General features: G+C 39.5%; 1 protein-coding gene across 1 annotated transcript in view; it reads left to right on the forward strand.

Annotated features, from left to right (window-relative positions):
- The window catches only part of LOC132102697 (ADAMTS-like protein 4), a 58569-nt gene extending 39611 nt beyond the window's left edge, over positions 1–18958 (forward strand). Inside the window, exons 8-17 of the mRNA XM_059507301.1 lie at positions 4814–5001; positions 7252–7378; positions 8659–8874; positions 10010–10139; positions 10847–11051; positions 14020–14193; positions 14300–14479; positions 15991–16170; positions 16247–16391; positions 16459–18958. Coding sequence (XP_059363284.1) covers positions 4814–5001; positions 7252–7378; positions 8659–8874; positions 10010–10139; positions 10847–11051; positions 14020–14193; positions 14300–14479; positions 15991–16170; positions 16247–16391; positions 16459–16589 — 1676 coding nt within the window. The 3' untranslated portion in view covers positions 16590–18958. The remainder of the gene's footprint in view (positions 1–4813; positions 5002–7251; positions 7379–8658; positions 8875–10009; positions 10140–10846; positions 11052–14019; positions 14194–14299; positions 14480–15990; positions 16171–16246; positions 16392–16458) is intronic.
- The last annotated feature ends 2971 nt before the right edge of the window (positions 18959–21929 follow it).

A 21929-nucleotide genomic window follows, 5' to 3' on the forward strand; every position in this document is an offset into this window, starting at 1 on the left:
TACCAAAAAGCTCAGAAGGCGAGACCGGAGCATCGAGAAGAAACCCCCTTTCTTCCTTCCCGATGTCAGCCAGGTTCACCCACAGATGTCTCTCCGTCACCACCATGGCCGCCATAGACCTGCCCATGGCGGAGGCGGCCTGCTTGGTAGCTCGGAGAGAGAGGTCTGTGGTGCGGCGCAGCTCGGCTACCTGGTCAGGTGAAAGGCCCTCACCTGTATCCAGGTCCTTCAGCAGGTCAGCCTGGTAGGCCTGGAGCACCGCCATCATGTGCAGTGAAGCCACAGCCTGACCAGCTGCCGCGTATGACCTGCCATTTAAGCGGGATGTATCTTGGAGGGGCTTAGATGGCAAAGCGGGAGATTTAAGAGAGGACGTTTGCCCCACAGAGAGATAGCAAGCGAGCGTCTCTTCTACAGGGGGCATCCTCTCATAGCCGTTCTCATGCAAGCCCTCGATATTAGCATAGCTCGTATGCTGAATCCGGTGGATGCGAGAGGAAAAACGGCCTCTTCCATTCCTTTTCGACTTCTGCATGTAAGTCAGGCAAGAATGGAAGGCTCACCTGGGCTGGAGGGCTATGGTCAGACAAGTACCGCTCAGCGAGGCGACCTCGTGGCGCCACCTTGCTGGCACGCTTCCATGGCAAATCTAATTTTGCCGTGGCGTGATCCATAACCTCTAACAGCTCCTCATACGCGGGACAGGAGGATTGAAAAGGCTCAGCCTCAGCTTCTTCACCACTCTCAGACATCTCCTGCTCTTCCTGGGTAGAACCCAGCAGAGCACTAACTTCAGTGTCAGAATGGGTTAATGATACCACATCTGCTTCCCGAGGTTAGCTCTCGTTCGCCGCTGGAGAGTGTGAAAGGGAAGGTCCCTCTCTACACTCCTCAGTGAGATCCATTTGTGATCCCCACGAGCTCATTCTCCTCCGTGCCTCGGCAACGGCGGGACCTGAGCCGCCTCGAAAAGAGAGACAAACGAGAGTGGAGCTTTCTCAGAGAGAAACGCTCGCAGTGCACGCAGACCGCCCCCTCAAGGACATCGCGCGCGTGCTCTTCGCCCAAACAAGAGACGCAAAGAGTGTGTGTGTCATCGGGTGTCAGATAATGCTGACACGGATGCACACACTGTCTAAACGCCTTGCTAGTGGAAGCCATGATGAAAACAGTAATAGATTGCTCTTACCGTTTTGGTCGTTTCTCAGATGCACGCTTCAAACAAAACAGTCAACTGAAGACGAAGAAGATAGTGACGGGTCCTACGGGCGCGTATTTATAGTCGCGCTGGTAGTGACGTCAGAGGCTGTTGCCGGCCAACACGTTGGCGTTTTTCAAAGTATGCTTCAGACACTGGTCACGCCGAGGTGTTCCCCATAGTGTCCCCTCAGAGGACGCAGTTCGAAGTTTCAGGGTAGGGTTTTGTCATTTTGGTAGCTTGACATCCCTAGTCACCATTCACCTTTGGAAGAAAAAGAGTAGCGTGAACAATCGGCTAATCTCCCAAAAGTATTTTTTTTTTTTTTGACTAAATAGTTTGCATCATAGGGTGAGTAAATGATGACAGAATTTAGTTGGATTAGTTTCTTGATTAAAAGCATTGAAAGTTGATGGAAGTTCTTCCTGACATCCATGAGCGTGAGCATGTGTGTGTGACTGTAAATGCATGCACTCACATCAGTTATCAGGATATGTTTCTACCTGCTAATGTGAGATTAGTGTGACTTGGTCAATGTTTCTCGGCTGAAACTCAGCTCATAAACGACAACGATCACCAGCAGAGAGGTATTTTTTTAATTCTTCACAGCTGCTTTTTTTCTTCACAGCTGCAAGTTTAAATTCAGATGATACTGTCCCATTGTTTGAATCTGCAGTGCGTTTGGGGCAGCGATGAGTCACTGTCCTGAGAGGGATGCTGAAATTACGTTCATCTTTATATTAGCCTGAACATGACTCGGGAATGCACATATTCACGGCAGAGGATGCGTGGGGTTTGGAGGATCTCTGTGGGCTGGATTAGCTAATACAGGCATGTTTTCATAAGTGAATATGACCCTGAGTCAGACTCATGGACATGTCTGTGTTTGTTTCTCCGTACGCACAGGTCTGTTTCTCTGTGTGTTCTAGCATGGTGTGATTATGCCCCGGAGGCAGACTGCTGTAGCAGACAAAACACTCGCCGGGTAACGTGATGGTGTATCCAAACAGGGCCTAAAACAAGTTTTTTGCCAGAACTGCCAATGGCCGGTGACTTAAAGAAATGAACCGGCCAGAAATATTTTTTTACCAGCCATGAAAACAAACAAACAAACAAAAACAGGCAGGTGTGACACCAAAATTTTTGATAATAGCAATAAAATAACAATACTTGATTCCGGTTTCAATACCTGACTAGTTTATATGTCAAAAGTTTGACTAGTCATACTAGTTTAATTGTCAGTACTGATCTAATTAAGGTGTTAGTGGTTTGGGTAGTCATTCTAGTTTAAGGTGTCAGTGTTTTAGGTAGTCATGCTAGTTTAAGGTGTCAGTGTTTTAGGTAGTCATGCTAGTTTAAGTATCAGTATTAGTCTAGTTTTGGTGTCAGTAGTTCTGGGTAGTTGTATTAGCTCAAGTGTCAGTATTTATCTAGTTTAGGTATCAGTGTTAGTATATTTTAGGTATCACTTGTTTAATAATACTAGTTAATACTTGTTTAATGATATACTTGATTAATGATACTAGTAATTATCAGCGTTTGCCTAGCTCATTTCAATCGACATCAATGTCTATCGGTATTTTTCTAGTTTAAATGTCAGTATATTGGCTAGTCATAGAGTTTGTCTGGTTTATTTAATCAGTATTGGTCTTGTTTATGTGTTAGTGGTTTGAGTAGTCATACTAGTTTAAGTATGAGTATTGTCTTATCGGTGTGTTGTGTATAGCTCAGCTTTGATCATGTGGTCTCGGAAGAATTTGATGACTAATGATATGAGATATGACAGAGATCTCATTATTAGGGATCTATTTTATGGGGAGACACATAAAATGTCCTTAATTTTAGTTTTCTGATGTCTGTGCTACATCCCTTCCTTTTCATTTCTTTTTCTTTGATACTTTGGCTATGAACTCATCTTGGAGGAGAATTCCTAGTTTCATGTGATGTGTGATTATGGTAGGAAACTCATAAAAATAAATCACAAGCAGAATAGAGATCTGTAATTACAGACAGCTAAAAACAGCTTTCCACACGTTCCATAAACAAATAATGACTCAGATGAATCTCAAAAAAATCTTCCAGGGACATGTCTGTTACGTTGTGTCAAAGGAAGGCAGACGAAGGCAAAAGGTGCAATTTCAATAAACTTGACTTAATATGTAAATACAAGCAGGAAAACCACAAGAAAACACACAGCTAAGGTTAAAGTAGAACAGACAAAGGCTAAGGGAGAGCAGAGGGTTTAAATGGGGGAAGCAAACAAAGGAACTGATGAGTTAATTAATCAAACAAAGGTGAACAGAATGACAATTAGGAGACTAAGTAAAACTAGGTCACAGGGGAACAAGGGGCTGTTTCAAGTTTACCAAATAAGCCAGGCTTATTTCAGTTAGTCGGACTTAGTTTCACTTGATTTGGTTTCACAAAGAAAAATTACCATACCTCAAGTCACTGTGGTATCTTATGCTGGGAAACTAACCCGGGGCCTGTACCATGATGGTAGCTGAACAAATTCAGAGTTACAGGATTAGTCTTGAGTTGACAAAACCAAACTTCTCCAATCCGGCTTTGTTGGTACCATGATGCTGATCATCAACTTTCTTTGTCAACTCAGGCTTTGATCCAGAGTTTGTGCAGCGTGTGCACATGAATGTGTGACATCACTGGCGAACAGCCAATCACGAGCCTCGCAACACAAAGCAGGTTTGATTTACTTCTCGCGAGAGACCCAGCGAGATTCAAAACTAAAGGTTAAAGGTTTTGCTAAAGGTTAAGAGATTGAAGAAATTTAAACGTCATATAAAAAACGAAGGAGGACAAATAAAATAAATGATCTTGCTCTATCAGTGCAGTGACAAGTGAAACTTGTTAACTTAGTTTATACATTTGAAAATAAATAGTGATAGAGACTTTTTTATGTTTTAAATAGTGCAATCTTTTGATACTACAGCTTACTTATATTTCATGGTCTGTATACATTAATATGTATTTAAAATAAACGATTTATAATAACTGTTAAATATAATTGATTGTGAGTAAAAGATAAATAATAATAATAATAATAATAATAATATGAATCACAATAATTATATAAATCATAAAATGACTGTAATTATCATTAAAGCCAGACTTTTTAAGCATTCGTGACCTTTAATTTGGAGCAAGATAAACTGGGGGAGTGACTTTGTGTCAGACAAGTGTCACTTCTCTCACATCTGATTGGTCCAACTTCAGTTTGAGATCTCTAACCCCGAACATAATCTGCCCCGGAGCAGGTTAGTCCTGGAGTGTACTATGGCAATGAATACAGCTAAAAGCCAAGCCACTTACAGTACGTGCTTAAGAGTAAGCGTGTACAGCAAATTATCCTTTTAGTGAGATTGCGTGAACTTAAATTGTCGTTTTTGAAACCGCATTTGAATTTTGTTAGGTTATTTCAAGTCAGGTTTAGGACTTTAATCCCAGCTTTCCTTAGCGTCTTTTATGAAACAGCCCCCAGGTTAAACGAAAACACAATGAAAACCAGGAAAAAACTAAACATAACCTTAACAATGTCTCGCTCTGTATGTTGTGAATGTGAGTACCTCGTGTCATTGCATGTGTTTGTGTCTGCAGCCCTGCGCAGTGGAACAGGTCAGTCAGTGGTGAACGGACGCTGGGCGGTCGATCCTCCAGGAGAGTATCAGGCTGGAGGAACCACCTTCCTCTACAGCCGACCCAAAGCTGGGCCTCAGGAGCAGGGAGAAGAGAGAGGAGAAACCCTCAGCGCTCCTGGACCCACAACAGCCCAGCTGCAGCTATACGTAAGCACACACACACACACACATGTTCATGTAGTTGGAAAAAGTCTGGCTTGTGTGTGATGGAGCACAAACTCTGAACTGGGAGGTTTTACTGCAGGAAAGGACGGAAGGAATGAGCTGCAATTCTGTTTATACAGTACATGCCTATTGTGTTTATTGATGATGACATTATATGAATATAACACTACTCCTGAATCATGTTAGGAGCTATTTCATTTTCCAGTAATGGCTCGTATCATGAAACAGTATGAGACGATACCAGAAGGTATTTTAAAGTAATACAAATACACACATGATCAGTATTTAAGTAGTGACACAGTAGTTAAATATCAGTATTGGTCAGGTATCAGTAGTTTGGGAAGTCATACTAGTTAAAGTGTCAATATTTGTCCAGTTTGGATATCACTAGTTTAACTGTTAGAATTGGAGTACTGTAATTATCAGTGTTTAGTTAAATTAAAAGTATTTAAATAGTGATGCTAGTTTAATTATCAGTATTTGTCTAGTTTGGGTGTCAGTAGCTTTGGTAGTCGTACTAGTTTAGGTATCAGTGTTTGAATAGTTAAATTATAAATATTTAAGCTGCGATACTAGTTGTAAGTATCAGTATTGGTATAGTTTAGAAATTACAAATTGAATGATACTAGTTATGTTTCAGTATTGTTTAGTTATCAGTGGTTTGGGTAGTTATACTAGTTCAAGCTTAAGTATTGGTCTAGTTTAGATGTCAGTGGTTTAGTTCTTTATTCTAGTTTAAGTATCGCATTTGGTCAAGTTTAGGTATTCTAGTTTAATGATACTAGTTTACTCTTCATTATTGGTCTAATTTAGGTGTAGGGTTTGGGTAGTTATACTAGTTTACGTTTCAGTATTAGTGTACAGTAGTATAGGTCTTGGTGGTTTGGGTATCATACTAGTTTAAGAATAAGTATGGCTCTAGTTTAAGGATCACTGGAGTGGGCGTGTTAGTGCTCCTGAGGGTTCAGGGACAGGTCACAGGAGTCGCACTGTCTGGCACAGCGTCACTGCTGAAAGTTGAAAGTTGTCTTGCATGGAAGATGGCAGTAAGTGCAGAGCCGGTCTCGACCGCAGCAGAGAAAGCGATACTGACTGAATAGATATTGCATGAATAAAGGATAAATGCACTGCTTCCACTGCTTTGATTATTTACCGTTTCATGTCAAGGAAAAGTTCCATGTTTGCCACAGCACAGCTCTCTCGGAGCGTTCAATGTCAGTTCTATATGCTGTAAAACTTCAATTAATATTAATAATATTTGTTTCAGTAACTGAATGAAGCCTGCTATATTTGGGACAACAGTCGCGACCTTAAATTGCTTGTACAAAACTCTTGATCAGCACTCAAAATTGGTTTGTTCATTTAAACCGTTATGCGCAGAGAGCGTGAGGATGAGGGCGAGAGAGGGTGAGGTCTGCAGTCTTGGCCATTAGTTGATTTCCTTGTTTTTGTGTGGGTAATACGTTCTCAAATATGTTTAAACTTAAATAGACTACCTATACAAGTAGTTATGTCTCTTTGTATTAATTTGTCCTGTTATTGACGCAATGCGCGTCATTGACAAAATGCGCCACCAGATGTTCGAATAGTTCGAATATTCATGTTTTTTTTGTTTTTTTTTTAGAATATTCGAACGTCATTTTTGAGCAATTTTGACAGCCCTAATGGTTTGGGTAGTAACACTAGTTTAAGTATTTGTATTGGTCTAGTTTATGTATCTTTAGTTTAATGATACTATTTTATGTTTCAGTATTGGTCTAATTTAGATGTCAGTGGTTTGGGTAGTTAAACTAATTTAAGTTTCCGTTTTGGTCTAGTATAGATGTTGATGTGGGTAGTCATAAAAGGACACAGAAGTAGTTTAAATCAACAGAAAATAGGTGGTTTTATTGTAGTCTCAAACAGTGCAAAGTGTGACACAGTAACAGCGTATCACCAATTTGGTTTTGGAAGAATTCCATGAATAATGGTGAGCTCATGTACTCTAGCCTTAAGTGCATGCAGGTTTTAGGAGTGTGTGTGTGTGTGTGTGTGTGTGTGTGTGTGTGTGTGTGTGTGTGTGTGTGTGTGTGTGTGTGTGTGTGTTCTGTGCATCAGTGAAATACGGCTGATGATAACTGGAATGCACTCATGGAGTGAGACGTTACCATATGCTGGAGTTTATTAACCTGTTTTTCACTGCCCCCCTCTCTCTCTCTCTCTCTCTCTCTCTCTCTCTCTATCTGGCTGTAGATTATTTTCCACAGACAGAATCCAGGCATAGACTACGAATATTACATCCCAGTGGAGAGACGGAGGGATGGAGAGAGAGAAGTACACGGAGAGAGGGAGCGAGGACGGGCGGCGCTCAGAGAAATCAGTCAGTTATTCTACAGTCTCCTTGCCGGGAGTCTCTCTCTCTTTCTCTTTCGCTCTCTCCCATCACCTCAGTTTCTATTTTTCTCTTCTGACAATCTTCTCGCTCACTCTAAATTTACAGTGTTTATATGTGTGCGTCGTGCAGATATATTTCACTTGAGGAGTCTCTTATTTCACTTATTGGCCACTGCTGAAACCTTTTAAGGTCATTACAGGAGAATGGGCCTGCGACTGTGTGTGTGTGTGTGTGTGTGTGTGTGTTTATGAGAATGGGGTCACAGTGAGAGTGTGTGTGACATGAGGCTAAAAGCATGAATCAGGCTTTAGTTCTGTGCCAACCCTTCTAAAAACGATTTTTGGTGGAATTGGGAACAGGCTATGAGACCAACTAAATCAGCTTAAACCAGCTAATACCAGCACAACACAGACTGGTTTAAGCTGGTCTTTTCAGCAAGGAATTAAAACCTAGTGAGACTGCCTTGATGTCCACTCCATACACAGACTGCAAGGTTACCTTCTGCAGCATCCTGGAAAGGGAACCTCATCAGTGACAATTTATTTAAACTAAAGTCTGTCGCTGCATGTTGCTAAGCTAAAAGAATATTCTTAAGGATGTTCACACATGCAGTAACTTGCAGTACAGTTTTAAAGAGAGTATGAGTATTTGTGAAAACATGAGCAACAACAGCTGTTAGCAATGCAACAATTCAAATGCACTGGTGCAAAACAAATACTGTACCTCACTACAGTTTTTTTTATGTTAGCACAGATTTTGTACATTTTTTACAATGTTCCCTTGTGAAAAGTAGTGTGCTTAATTGTAAGTGTATTTTGGATCTTAAAAGTATATTTAAAAAAATATACAGTATATTTGCAGATAATATAATAATATTAATGAAATGCAAGTCCATTTGAGTGTACTTAAAGAGACTTTGATGACTGTGTTTCTTAACACATTTAAGTAGGCTACATTACAGATGTGTAATTACAAATATATTTAAATATAAGACATACAAGTTTCAATAGAAATGCCATTGGATTTTAGTTTAGGCAGCGGCTATTTGCACTAAGTGAAAATAGACACTCATTTAGTTTATCATAAATACTTGTCAGTACATTCAGCAGTACATTCATTTTTTCAAATACATGTTATTTCTGTATTAAGTACTCTTTTAAAAAGCATGCTTAGGTGTGTTTTTTTCCTCAAGGTTAACTGTTGCATGACTAATTGTTAAGTGTTGAGTTCACACTGGGTTTTGAGCTCTTCTCTCTCTGTTTCAGGTGGCGTGTCAGTCGACAACCCTGTTGCTCCTCCACCTGTGTCCTCTTCTTCCTCTATATCTGACCAATGGCCACCAGAGAGGCCCCGCCCACAGGGCCTAGGACCCAATCGTAATGCCCGGATCCCTCCGAGAACAGACCTCCCATTGGACAATCAGCCAGTGTTTGTGTGGCGCAGAGGAGCGCTGACTGAATGCACAGCTACCTGTGGAAAAGGTCAGAGAATAATACATTTCAGAAAGAGTGTATTCGAATGATGAAGGATCACATGGCACTGAAGACTGGAGTAATGCTCCTGAAAATTCAGCTTTGATTACAGAAATAAATTAACAGTTATTCACCTAGAAAACAGCTGCTTTAAATTGTAATAATATTTCAAAATATTACTGTTTTTACTGCATTTTTGATCAAATAAATGCAGCCTTGGTGAACGTAAGAGAAAAATCTGCATATATCGACTGCATGTATTTTGTGATTGACAGCTCTCTTTAGTACAATATAAATCCACAGTTTAGCTCAGCATGGATCTGTGCTTCAGATTCTACAGCAGTTGAAAGCACACATTACTGCTTTGAGAGACTCTTCTTTGAACCTGTGATCCAGAGTGGACGTGGTGGATTAATGCTGTGTTTATTTGTAATGGGAGAGCTGGAAACACTCAGAGAACATGAACCCATTGCCTACTAACATATAAAGAAAGCCAAGCGCTGTGGAACAGGGCATACATGTGCCAAACTGTTCGGGAGTTTCTCTGAAGGGCTGTGTTTGTTTTTGAGGGGTTTCTCAGCTGCTCACCATTGGTTTTGATTAAAATGTTTTGCCCAGTGTGAATTTGCACTCTGCTGCCTCCTTCTGGTGAGTTTAAAGAGCCGCAGACTGACACTGTGCACTCTTGTTAGTGGTGTTTGCTTAGGCAAGCAACACTATTACTATTGCTGCTGAGCATCCATTGATGAGACACTGATGCAATGCTACATTTCTACAAATCTCTTCTGACGAAGAATTAAATTTATCGAATCTTGGATGGCATGAGGGTGAACACAATTTATAAATATTTTAGGTGAATTAGCAATGGTAATGGTGTTGCTTGCCATTCTGATGGCACCCGTTCACTGCTGAGAAGCAAGTGATGCAATGCTAAATCTGATGAAGAAACAAACTCATTTGCACCTTGGATGGCCTGAGGGTGAGAACAATTTAAGATGATGTTCAACTATTCCTTTAAAAGAAGAAAAACACAAGGACCAACCACCCAGAAGACCTTGCCATCGGGTTTTACACCACTTATTGTTGTATTATGAGTGTGTTTGCTTATTTTATGATGAGTGCATGTGTGTTTGTGTGTATTCAGGCTCTCAGTACAGAGAGATTGTGTGTGTGAATCGACACACAGAACAGGAAGTCCATGAGCGGAGGTGTGACTCCGCAACCAAACCTGCGCTAGAGGAGGAGCCGTGTAACGTTCATCCCTGTCCACCGTTGTGAGTAACTGTGTGTGTGCATAGACTACTGCTCAGAAATGTGGGTTCAGTAAGATTTTTTATTTTATTAATTATTTTTTTCTGAAAGAAATTAACACTTTTATTCAGCATGGATGCAATAAATCCATCAAAAGTGACAGTAAAGACATTTATAATATTACAAAATTTATATTTTTATTAAATGTTTTTTTTTTACTTGCTTTTCATCAAATTCACTGAAAATTCAGCTTTACGTCACAGGAACAAATGACATTTTATTTTTTATTCACATTGAAAGCAGTTATTTTAAATTGTAAAAATATTTCCACATTTTTTTATCAAATAAATGAGCAAAATAGACTTATTTAAAAATAATAATAATAATTTAAATCTTACTAACTCCATATTTGTGTGTGTGTGTGTGTGTGTGTGTGTACTAATAAGTATGTGTATGTATTAAACGTTGTATTAAATGTATTAAATGTTTATGTATTAAAAATTGTTCACATAGAACAAACACAGGAATTACATCAGTAATGCATAAACAGAAGTTCATTCATCTAGAAAATTAATTACAGATTAAATATGAAACAGTTTTCTGTAATCATGTCTGTAAGGGCTCTTATAAAACCTCAGATTTCTGCCGGTCCTGCTCTTGCACCTCAGACTTACTGCATGAATATATTAGGGTTGATATGTTATATCTCAGTGAACTGTTGTGCTTGTAGCTGGGATATGGGCGTGTGGTCGGAGTGCAGTGTCTCCTGCGGCTGGGGTGTGCAGCAGAGGCACATTCAGTGCAGGCAGAGTTTTGGGAATCGCTCCACCATGGTTCACCCTCAGCGCTGTGCCAGTCTCAGCCGCCCCAACGCCACGCAGCCCTGCCACCCACACGTCTGCTCGCACTGGGAGATCAGCACCAACTGGAGCACGGTGAGACTACAGATTGTTCATTTGGTTTATTTACTACATTTTATATTGAGTAAAATAAGGATTTTAAATATATTGGAGCAGCTGTGGGTTTATTATGAGAGTTAGGGTTAGGAGTTATGCACTGTCAAACCCTCTCATTAAAATTGTCATCATAAACTTTCTCTTGTGCATGCATTTAAAAATGTTTAGAGGACAAGAAGGACCTTAAAAAGGACCTTAGAGGACAAAAAGTTTATATTAATATTTTTCTCCACTTTCACTGACACCAACATCAGTCCTGAATCCTGATCCTAATTGCTATTTTCTTTAAATGCTGATTTGTTTACATAACACATTTTTTTTTTATAAATAATAATAAGTCATAAGTCAGTGATTGGAAACTACATTAATTATGATATATTATTATGTTTTGTGCAATGTCAGAATGAAAAAAAAATTAAAAGAAAATAAAAAGAAAACCATTCACACACACATATAAAAACCACACTCTGATATCCATTCCCAGTATACCCACACAATTCAATAGGCCTTTTTTCAGCAGAAGCAGAAAACAGGAACAAAACAAGTATTCGCTCAATAGTTAATAGGAAACAGCTTATAATAGGAAAATAGTTCAAATTGAATAGTTCAAGTTGCACTGGGAATAAATATTGCAGTTTTATTAGGTTTCATTTTAATTGGGAGACATTTTTGTCCTTAAAGAGATAGTTCACCCAAAAATGAAAATTACATTTACATTACATTTAATCATTTAGCAGACACTTTTCTCCAAAGCGACTTACAAATGAGAACAATAGAAGCAGTCAGGTCAACAAGAGAACAACAACAGTATAAAGTGCCATGACAAGTCTCAGTTAGTCTAGTACAGAACACATAGCCAGGTGTTTTTTTTTAATAAATGAAAAGACAAGAAAAGGAAAAGTGCTAGTATTAGTTGGTTAAGTGCTGTCGAAAAAGATGAGTCTTTAGATGTTTCTTGAAAATGAGTAAAGACTCAGCTGTACGAATTGAGATTGGGAGGTCATTCCACCAGCTGGACACAGTCCAGGAGAAGATTGTGAGAGTGATTTTGAACTTCTTTGGGATGGCACCACAAGGCGTCGTTCACTTTTGCAGAGTGCAAACTTCTGGAGGGCACATAAGATTTAACCAGTGAGTTTAGGTATGTTGGTGCCGTGCCAGTGGTCGTCTTGTAGGCTAGAATCAGTACCTTGAATTTGATGCGAGCGGCTACTGGTAGCCAGTGTAACCTGATGAGGAGAGGAAGACAACCCTCGCTGCTGCATTCTGGATCAATTGCAGAGGCTTGACAGTACATGCAGGAAGAGCCAGGAGAGCATTACAATAGTCCAGTCTGGAGAGAACAAGAGCTTGGACAAGAAGTTGGGTTGCTTGCTCTGACAGGAAGGGTCTAATCTTCCTAATGTTGTATAAGGCAAACCTGCAGGACCGGGTCGTTGTAGCAATGTGGTCTGTGAAGCTTAACTGATGATCCATCACAACTCCTAGGTTTCTAGCTGTCCTCGAAGGAGTAATGGTTGATGAGCCCAGCTGTATAGAGAAGTTGTGATGAAGCAATGGGTTAACTGGAATCACCAGGAGTTCTGTCTTCGTAAGGTTAAGCTGAAGGTGATGGTCATTCATCCAGCTAGAGATGTCACTCAGACAGGCTGAAATGCGAGCAGCTACCGTCGGGTCATCTGGTTGGAATGAGAAGCAGAGTTGGGTGTCATCAGCATAGCAGTGATAAGAAAAGCCATGCTTCTGAATGACAGATCCTAATGACGTCATGTAGATGGAGAAGAGAAGAGGTCCAAGTACTGAGCCTTGAGGAACCCCAGTTGCAAGGTGTTGTGACTTAGAAACATCACCCCTCCACTTTTGAAGCCAGATCGGTTGCTGTCCAGGAGATTGTTCTGTACAAGGAACATAGAAAGCTGGTTGAACACAGCTCACTCAAGTGTCTTTGCAATGAATGGAAGAAGGGATACTGGTCTGTAGTTTTCAAGAAGCGCTGGATTTAGAGATGGTTTCTTGAGCAGTGGGCTTACCCGAGCCTGCTTGAATGCTGAGGGAAATGTTCCAGAGTGAAGAGAGGAGTTGATAACGTGAGGTTAGCTCTTCCAAGCTTTATAATGGCAATGAATGGGTGTTGATATTCAGTAGTCTAATAGAAGTCCAGTTAACTGCGTCCATCCATCATAAATCATTCTCAACTCTGCACCGGAGGTTTGAAAATAACTCTGACTGGACTCGTCTGAAAAAAGAAGAAAGTCATATACACCTAGGATACCTTGAAGGTAAGTAATTTATAGGCTAATTTTTGGGTGAACTATCCCTTTAAGGTCCTTAGCATAACCATTTTTGTACATAGTGTAAAATAGATTTATGAAAGTAAATAAGGGTGAAATATTAAAATTACCCCCAAAAATTGGCAAAATGTTTGCTGTTTGCATTAACACAGCCAAAATGATTAAAACCTAATAATAAATGAAAAGTAATGAAAATGCCCCTAGGGATGCACAAGGGTCGGTGCTCCCGTGCAGCTGTACACATGCAGATGGATGTGTCTTTTGCACTGTTTTTTTGTCCAGCCTCAAGCATTGCATTTTTAAGAGGCTGCGTTAAATTAAAAATAGTCCCACTTTTACAAATGTGTTGTTGTCTCATTGTTTCATACTGTTTTTGAATGCAAAATGTTTTCTTGTGTTAATTCCTCCTATGAAACATGTTTTAATATGGGTCCAATGAATCCAGAATTGTTAATCCAGGCTAGATGTTCAGGCAGCCCACTGAATAGCCGATTTAGAAAATATGTGGTTTTGTTCTCGTGTGTAAGTGTGTGTAAGTTTGCTCACATGGACGTGTTTGAGCTGTCTGTGTGTGTCTGTGTGTGTGTGTGTGTGTGTGTGTGTGTGTGTGTGTGTGTGTGTGTGTGTGTGTGTGTGTGTGTGTGTGTTTCCCACAGTGCTCAGTGGATTGTGGAGTGGGAAAGAGAACCCGGAGCGTGCGCTGTGTCAGTGACCATGGCAACACTGTGAGTGACAGGGAGTGCAGTGACAGGCTCCGCCCACAGCGCACCGAGGACTGTCACATGGGTCCTTGTGTCACTAACTGGTACTTCACGGACTGGACAAACACTGTGAGTAGTGACCAGTCAGATTCATGCTTCAGATTCAGGTCATTTGATTCAATTCTATATTTATGTAGCGATATTTAATTAAATGTGGGAAATGTTACTCTGTCAGTGCTCTGCGACGTGCGGGCCGGGCGTCCAGCGCAGAGAGGTGGTGTGTCTGACCGGCGGAGGAAGGAGAGAAGGAGACGGAGGAGTGGAGTGTGGGGGGGAGAAACCGGCTGATATGAAGGCCTGTAACGGGGGCCCCTGTACACCCATCCACCTCTGGTACACCGGACCCTGGGGACAGGTGAGGGCCGTCTCCCTGCTGCAAACATCAGCATCTGTGTTAGAATAGAGCAGAAGAACAAGTCAAAGAATGAAGTCTAATAGAATAGAATAGAATAATGTCGAAAACACATCCAATTACATCGAACCAAAAATATAATCGAACAATAAAGAGTAGTATACAACTGAACAAAATATATTCTATTTATATTTCAGATTCTATTTATTTATTAAGAAACCTTGGCCCTCTAAAAATAGCACTCTCTATTCTATTTCTATTCTTTCTACTCATTTTGTTTTCATCATTAAAAAAGCCCTAACAAAGCTAAATATAGAACAGTGGTGAATATAATAACAGAATAGTACAGAACAGAAGCCATTTAGAATTAAATTCAAATAATTCAATTAGAACAGTCTCAAATAGAATTATATAGAATTACTAAAAAACGTATACAGTTAAATCTTAAGTTAAACAGAAATAATAAAAAGTATTAGAACAATATAGAAATAAATATAATAGAATAAATATTAATAGAATAGAATAAAACAAAATTGAATATACATTTAAACAAAATAATAAAATAGTGCAGAACAGCTAAATAAAGTTTAAGCAATAGATTGTTTTAAAAATAAAATATAACAATATAGAATAGTATATCATCAAAGAAAACCAAAAAGACTTAATGATTTGAGATTTGAGTACAGAACAGAACCAGTAAATTAGAATAAGGTTAAAATAATTCAATTAGTGTTCTAAAAACAGAAATATGTAGAATAGGAAAGTGAACCACAAAGTAAACCATATCGATTTAAATAGAGCAAAAATTGAATATAATAGAAACATGCTGCATAGAATAACGCTGAATAGAATGGAATCAAATTGCATAGAATAAAGATACATAGAATAGAATCAAGTTAAATGCAGAATAGTGTAGAATAGAATAACTGAATAGAACAGAACAAATCAATTAGAATAAAGATAAAAAAATTCAATTAGAACAATGATGAGATAATTAATTAGAATAATGATTTAAGTAGAGTAGTTAACTGAATTAAAAATAATAATTCAATTAGAAGATTCTAAAAATAGATAAGTAGTAGCTCCTGAGGCTCAGTGGCAAAGTGTTGCGTTAGCAGTGCAAAAGGTTGTGGGTTTGATTCCCAGGGAACACATGTTAGGTAAAAAAATGTATAGCCTGAATGCACTGCAAGTCGCTCTGCTAAATTAATAAATAGTATGGAATGTAATAGAATAGTCCAGTAGGCCAAATTTACACTGCAGAGATGTTACAGAAGCTCTTCTGAAGTGGCATTTAGGTGTCTTGACACAGCCTGTTTAATGCTGCTCAGAGGTGGCATGAATGCATTTACTCAGCTATTTCAGCTGTATACCTTGACACTAGGGGCTGCTAGTCTGGCTTTTGTGCAGCATTGTGCCGTTACACTGGATTTTATTAAGCAGGTACAGAGCAGCCAGCATTAGCTTGACTGTGTAAAGACCCCTTCTGTCTCTGGACTCTCTCTGTTGAGCAGTGTAACGCAGCGTGTGGAAGCGGCACCCAGCGCAGGGACATCATCTGCGTGAGGAAGACAGGAAGTGACTTCACCATGAGCGCTGCCAGTGAGTGCTCACACCTGGAGAAACCGTCTCCCGTGCAGTCGTGTGAGCTGCAGCCCTGCACACCGCAGTGGTTCACCACCGAGTGGAGCACGGTGAGGACGGCTTCATCTGTCCTGCAGGATCTGCTCTTCCTCTGCTGTCTCTGACTTCCTCTCTGTGTCTGTCCAGTGCTCTCGGTCCTGCGGTGAAGGGGTGCAGACGCGGGAGGTGCGGTGTCTCACAGCAGACAAACAGCACAACACAGCCTGTGATCTGGACTCAAGACCTGCCCATGAGCGCTCCTGCAACACCATACCCTGCAGTCCCTTCGAAGGTGTGTGTGACAGGGTTTTTGCAGTCTGTATGATGATTCAGATTATAATCCCTCTCTCTCTTTGTAGATGAGAACTGTAAGGACAGAAGACATAACTGTGTAATGGTGGTCCAGGCTCGACTCTGCGTCTACTCTTACTATAAGACCGCCTGCTGTGCGTCCTGCACCCAGAGTGCTCAGCGGGCCAAAAGACATTAACCCTGCACAAGCCACAGACACGTCAGGTTCAGAGATTCACCACCAGAACCAAAACTCAGCCAATCACAGTTCTGTCAGAGGAAACAGCCAATCAGAGGCCATTCAGGTTCAAAATGAATTGCAGGAGAGAATTCCAACTTGAATTGAGCTGAGATCAGGATCCCTTTAAAGTCAAAGTCTGTTAAAAATGTTATTGCATATGAGCTCATAGTCTCAAATGATTCACATTAGCTCTTTCCCCACTGGTGACGAGTGTTTAGTACACTATACTGTTATAACCATTCCTTAAATGATCTTTAAACAAATGAGCTGACATCGCAGATCCACATTCTGGACACGTATATGAAGATATTGTTAAGTGGGAACAATTCTAGAAGTTGCTTATGTGCTTTCGTCACAGATTAAGTGTTTCATAATGGTATCTTTTAATTGCAAGTCAATGGATACAGAATCTGGTATATGCACCAGTAATCTGTCTCATTTATTCGGTTTATGAGTTGTGCGACCAAAGTATGATAAAACAGATGACAAGCATCAATTACACACCTAATGTGCGTCATTAACTCCTAATTATGTTGTATTAGCACTAAAACCTACTGTTGAAAAAGAGAGACAAATATGCATCATAATTACTGCACAGAAGCGATAGATTCTTATGCAAACATTGATTCTCCCCTCAAAAATAGTCCCTTTGGCCTTGTCTCAGTGCCCTAAATGGTCCCTAAAATATCAGTGCTTCAGCAAGAACATAAATACTAAAGCATAAGTGCTCATGGCTGTCTTAAAATAGCACACTTAGTGCTGACAGTCAGACCTGCAGATCGTATTTGAGTGCAGTGTGAACAGAAATCTGGAAATCTACTATGAATCTAGTCCATTAAGCTATTACGAACAGATGAGCATCATGATCAGCTCTCTGTATTTGATTCACTCTCTGTTCTTTAGGTTGGTTATATCTGAATGTATATCAGTTGTTTTGGTGTTTCATGTTTTGTCATTTTTGTGTGACATGTTTTTGTTTGTGTTTTTTTGGCTTTGTTATTTCTGGCTGTTTTTATTGGTTGCCCTCAATGTAAGTTTAAGCAATAGTTCACCCAGAAAATCTGCTTAAATGCACTCTCTCTCAAGCCATCCAAGATCAGGATGAGTTTGTTTCTTCATCCGGTTTGGTGAAATGTGTCACTGCATCAGTGTCTCCACAATTGATTCCTTTGCAGTGAATGGGTGCCGTCAGAATGAGAGTCCAAACAGCTGATAAAAACATCACAATAATCCACAAGGGTTTAGGTGTCCATCATTAAAGATGTTTTTAATTTTGGTGTTAAGAATATTTCTCTCCTGATTCAGATGTGATTACTTTTTCACTGGAGAAATGTATGGATTATTGACTTTAGCAATGTTTCAAAGTTAAAAACCTCTTAATGATGGATTTGTTTCTTAAAAACACACAGCTTTTGGCTTCTCCAGATATTAATTGATGTTTTTATCAGCTGGTTGGACTCTCATTCTGACGGCACCCATTACATCTTGTATGGCCTGAGGGTGAGTACATTTTTAGCTAGTTCTCATTTTTCTGTGAACTGTTCCTTTAAAATATGGCCATTACAGAATCAGAGGCACAATAGCGTTACTTGTTATTATTATAAAACAGTTTTGTTGGGCTTTTGGTATTGTGTAATCCAAGGCCTAAACAGTTGCTATGGATATATGCGAGGGTAGAAAGCATTTAGGGCAGCATTATTTGTGTGGTTTATTAATTGCATAAGTATTAAATATGCAAATAGAAAAGTGATTTCAGCCAGAGTCATGTACAATACCAAGACCATTGCCCTGGATCAAAATAGATCAAAAATACTCTCTAGTACTATAGTATGTGATCTTCCTGTTACCAGCCCATAGCTATAACCAATAGGCGACCACAACCTATTATGCAATGAGCAGTATTTCAGTGAGCAAATTAATATATAAATGAGTAATGGCAGAGATAGGGTGGATTTTTGTCTCAGTAACTTGACTCAGTCCTGATTGGAAAAATGTTACATTTTAGTATATAAATACAGTCAGTTGTGTTTGTGTGTGTGTCATGTCTGAGAGTTTATGTACATATTTTGTATGTATATTATCAGATACGTTTAGACAGGTAGCAGATACTCTTTAGAAGAAGAAAAAAATATGTTTTTATATATGAAACAGGAAACATAGCTATTTATCTATGATAAAAAAATATATATAATTTATTTTTTTCATAAACAGATCAGTTACTGTCTTTAGAAATTCAAGATCAACTTGTTGCCACACATTTATGTTGCTTTATTATGGAATAGACAATGTTACCACAATTATTATTCATAATAAACAAACCTAAAACCCTTCTACTCTTTTGTCATAGGTGCAGAAGTTTCAGAATGCTTTCATATCAGAAAATAATAAATATTTTACAGTAACGGCACAGTAAGAGAAGTTACTGCTGGGGGGGGGGGGGTCTAGCAGCATTTATTTGCATATGACATTAATAAAACTGCTCTGCTAGTTCACCCGAGAAACAACAGCTTCGTTTTAATCATCTGCTCTCAAGGCAGATCTCTGCCCAAGACCAGCCTGAGATGATGCAGGCTGAAGATGTGTGACCTCAGAAGGGAAGAGGAGGGGTCTGGATCTGGATCTGGAGGCAGATGGTGACCTTTTCCCAGTAAATCACTCTGAAACCGGTCTCATCCCACCAGACACATTTGGGTCACGGGGCTCCGAGTGAAAACACAAGGGTTAAAATGTATCACCGATTCAGCGAATGTGATACACTTATTGTTAATAAACGGTTACATATGATGTTAATAATAAGTGGAATAAACATTTTTTCCTTCCGTATTTCAGAATTATAGTTATGTTTTAAAGTGGTGTGTTTATCTGTTTTACAAGGGCTTGCTCATCCAGTTAGATACCCAGAGCTGTGTTTTATAAATCCTCTTTCAACATTAGATTGCAATATGATGAGCTGCCTGTATACATAAGATCATGACGCGTGATGATCTGGAAAAGACAGCAGCTGTATGCGCGCGCCCGTGTGCAGCACCACAGCAGGAGCCTCGGGGACTGTCAACCAATAACACATTCTCATCCAAAACACAAACTAACATACAGCAGCCGAATAAGGGAGACATGCGAAATGTGCAGTTTACCAGGATTAAGAACCACTGCTTTACACCATCACCAGCATGCAAGATTAAAGGACAGTTCACCCGGAAATGAAAATGTGTTGTTAATTTACTCACCCACAGCCCATCCAAGATATAGGTGACTTTTTTCTCAGTCGCAGAGTAGAGAAGATTTTTAGCTGAAACCGAGGTTCTTGGTGATTTATAAAAATACAAGTCAGTGGCTACCGGCACTTGAGAGTCAGCCAAAACTAAATTAAAACCCATTTCTTATGAAGCAAAATTATCCATCTGTGCAAGAAACCTACAATTATTTACATTATTTTCTGAAATTACCAGTTTGTTTACGTAGTCATGCAATGACGTGGCATAATTTTTACGCAATTATATTATTAAAGCACCTAATAATTATGTGAAATGTGAATGTTTTACATGTCTAAAGCATATAAAGTGCATAAACTAGTCTTCATTAGTTCACCTTTCATTTGGCCCCCTTCATACAAGTGCTCGGTTCATGTATGTACATATCAGCGGCTCATCGGTTTCCTCAGCCATGAATCGGTTCATTCATCATAGGATCAGATACGTCAGTATTTTGGCTCATTTTGAGTCGGAGTGACTGTCAGGGGTCTGGAATAAAGTTTTGATTGAGTAACTTGTATACCTGTGCTTCTTAAACAGTTTCAAATGGTTTAATCGTCTTTACTATTCTACTGAGAAAAAAAAACAGACACCTACATCTTAGACAGCCTTAGGGTGAGTAAATTAACAGAAGATTTTCATTTTTGTGTGACCTGTCCCTTTAAGGGGCTTCAAGTTTTTATAAAAAAGGGGGTCTGAAAAGTAAGTATTATTTGTATGTATAACCTACTATAAGCATGTTACAGCGTTTTCAGTCAGTGTTTCAGTATCCTACATGTCACTCAGAGTGTGCTACTGTAAATGTAGACAGCGCCTGCTCTGTCCATGTAGCCTACTGCACTGATAAAACACGCTCAACTTATGCTTTAACTTATCTTTTCTAATCATATTGAATGGCATGTGAGAGTCTGAGTTGTTTTAAGACAGCTGTAAGTTGCAGACGTTCCCTGCCCCTTACATCACGAGCTTGACAAGCGCTCGTGAGAGGGAGACACCGGCGTGACGTCACGCCACAAGAGTTAATTGGAGATGAGGAGAGGAGCAAACACAACCAATAACACATGCGTTGTGAGGGAATATATCAAGTGCATTATTTTAGAGCTTACAACACAATCTATATACATATTAATAACAAAACATTATAGCAGAAGAAATTGGGCGAAACTGATTTTACAAGAGATGCAGTGAGTGACAGCGCGCGTGAGCCGGAGGACGCGCAGATCCCTGAAGACGCAGCACGGATCTATAGAGGAGTCATCCGAAGATCGTGAGAACAAAGTCGCCCTTTAGGTGAGCTGTTTTCAGTCTTCATACGTGTGTGTTTTCCTCTCGTGTGAACGTGCTACGCGTTAACGGAGACAGACAAAGAGCTTCAGATCCTCCGCCGCCTGAACAAAGGATGCGCGCGTTTATTCCGGGCGATATGCACGACTTTATTCATATTGATCTGTGTATTTAAAGATCTAGCTGCCATCATTCTGGCAGTCATATCTGTCTTTGTTCTGTTGAACGCGTGAACATGCCATAATTGTTTTAGTGCATTTATGATAATCGCTGTAATTAACGGCAAACGCAAGAGCTTTTGTTTTATTTTTTCTCTCGTCAGAATTCAGAGTTATAATGCACAATATTTGTTCATTATTTATAAAATATTCGGTCGACGTCCGAATAGAATAATATCAAAGGGAGGAAAGATGGACTGTCTTGTAACCCAATTGGTTTTATGGAAGTCAGATATATATGAATCATCATAGGTCACATCAATAAGGGCATTTTATTATTGGGTCTGATTCAATAGCATTTATTCATCTTGGTTTATATTCATTTTTATATATCCATATGAAAAATGAAAAAAGAGTAGTGTATAAATAAATGAGTATTAACCGAGAGGACTAGCTATATAAATATTGTTGTCATTTCATGATAGATAATGCATTAATATTACCATAGAATAATACTTTACTGTGAGTTTTATATGATATAAAAGCATCTAAAATGATGGTTAAATTGATGATGCATTCATTCATTCATTGTTTTGATCACACCC

The sequence above is a fragment of the Carassius carassius genome, chromosome 24, assembly GCF_963082965.1.
Source record: "Carassius carassius chromosome 24, fCarCar2.1, whole genome shotgun sequence".
Classification (NCBI taxonomy): domain Eukaryota; kingdom Metazoa; phylum Chordata; class Actinopteri; order Cypriniformes; family Cyprinidae; genus Carassius; species Carassius carassius.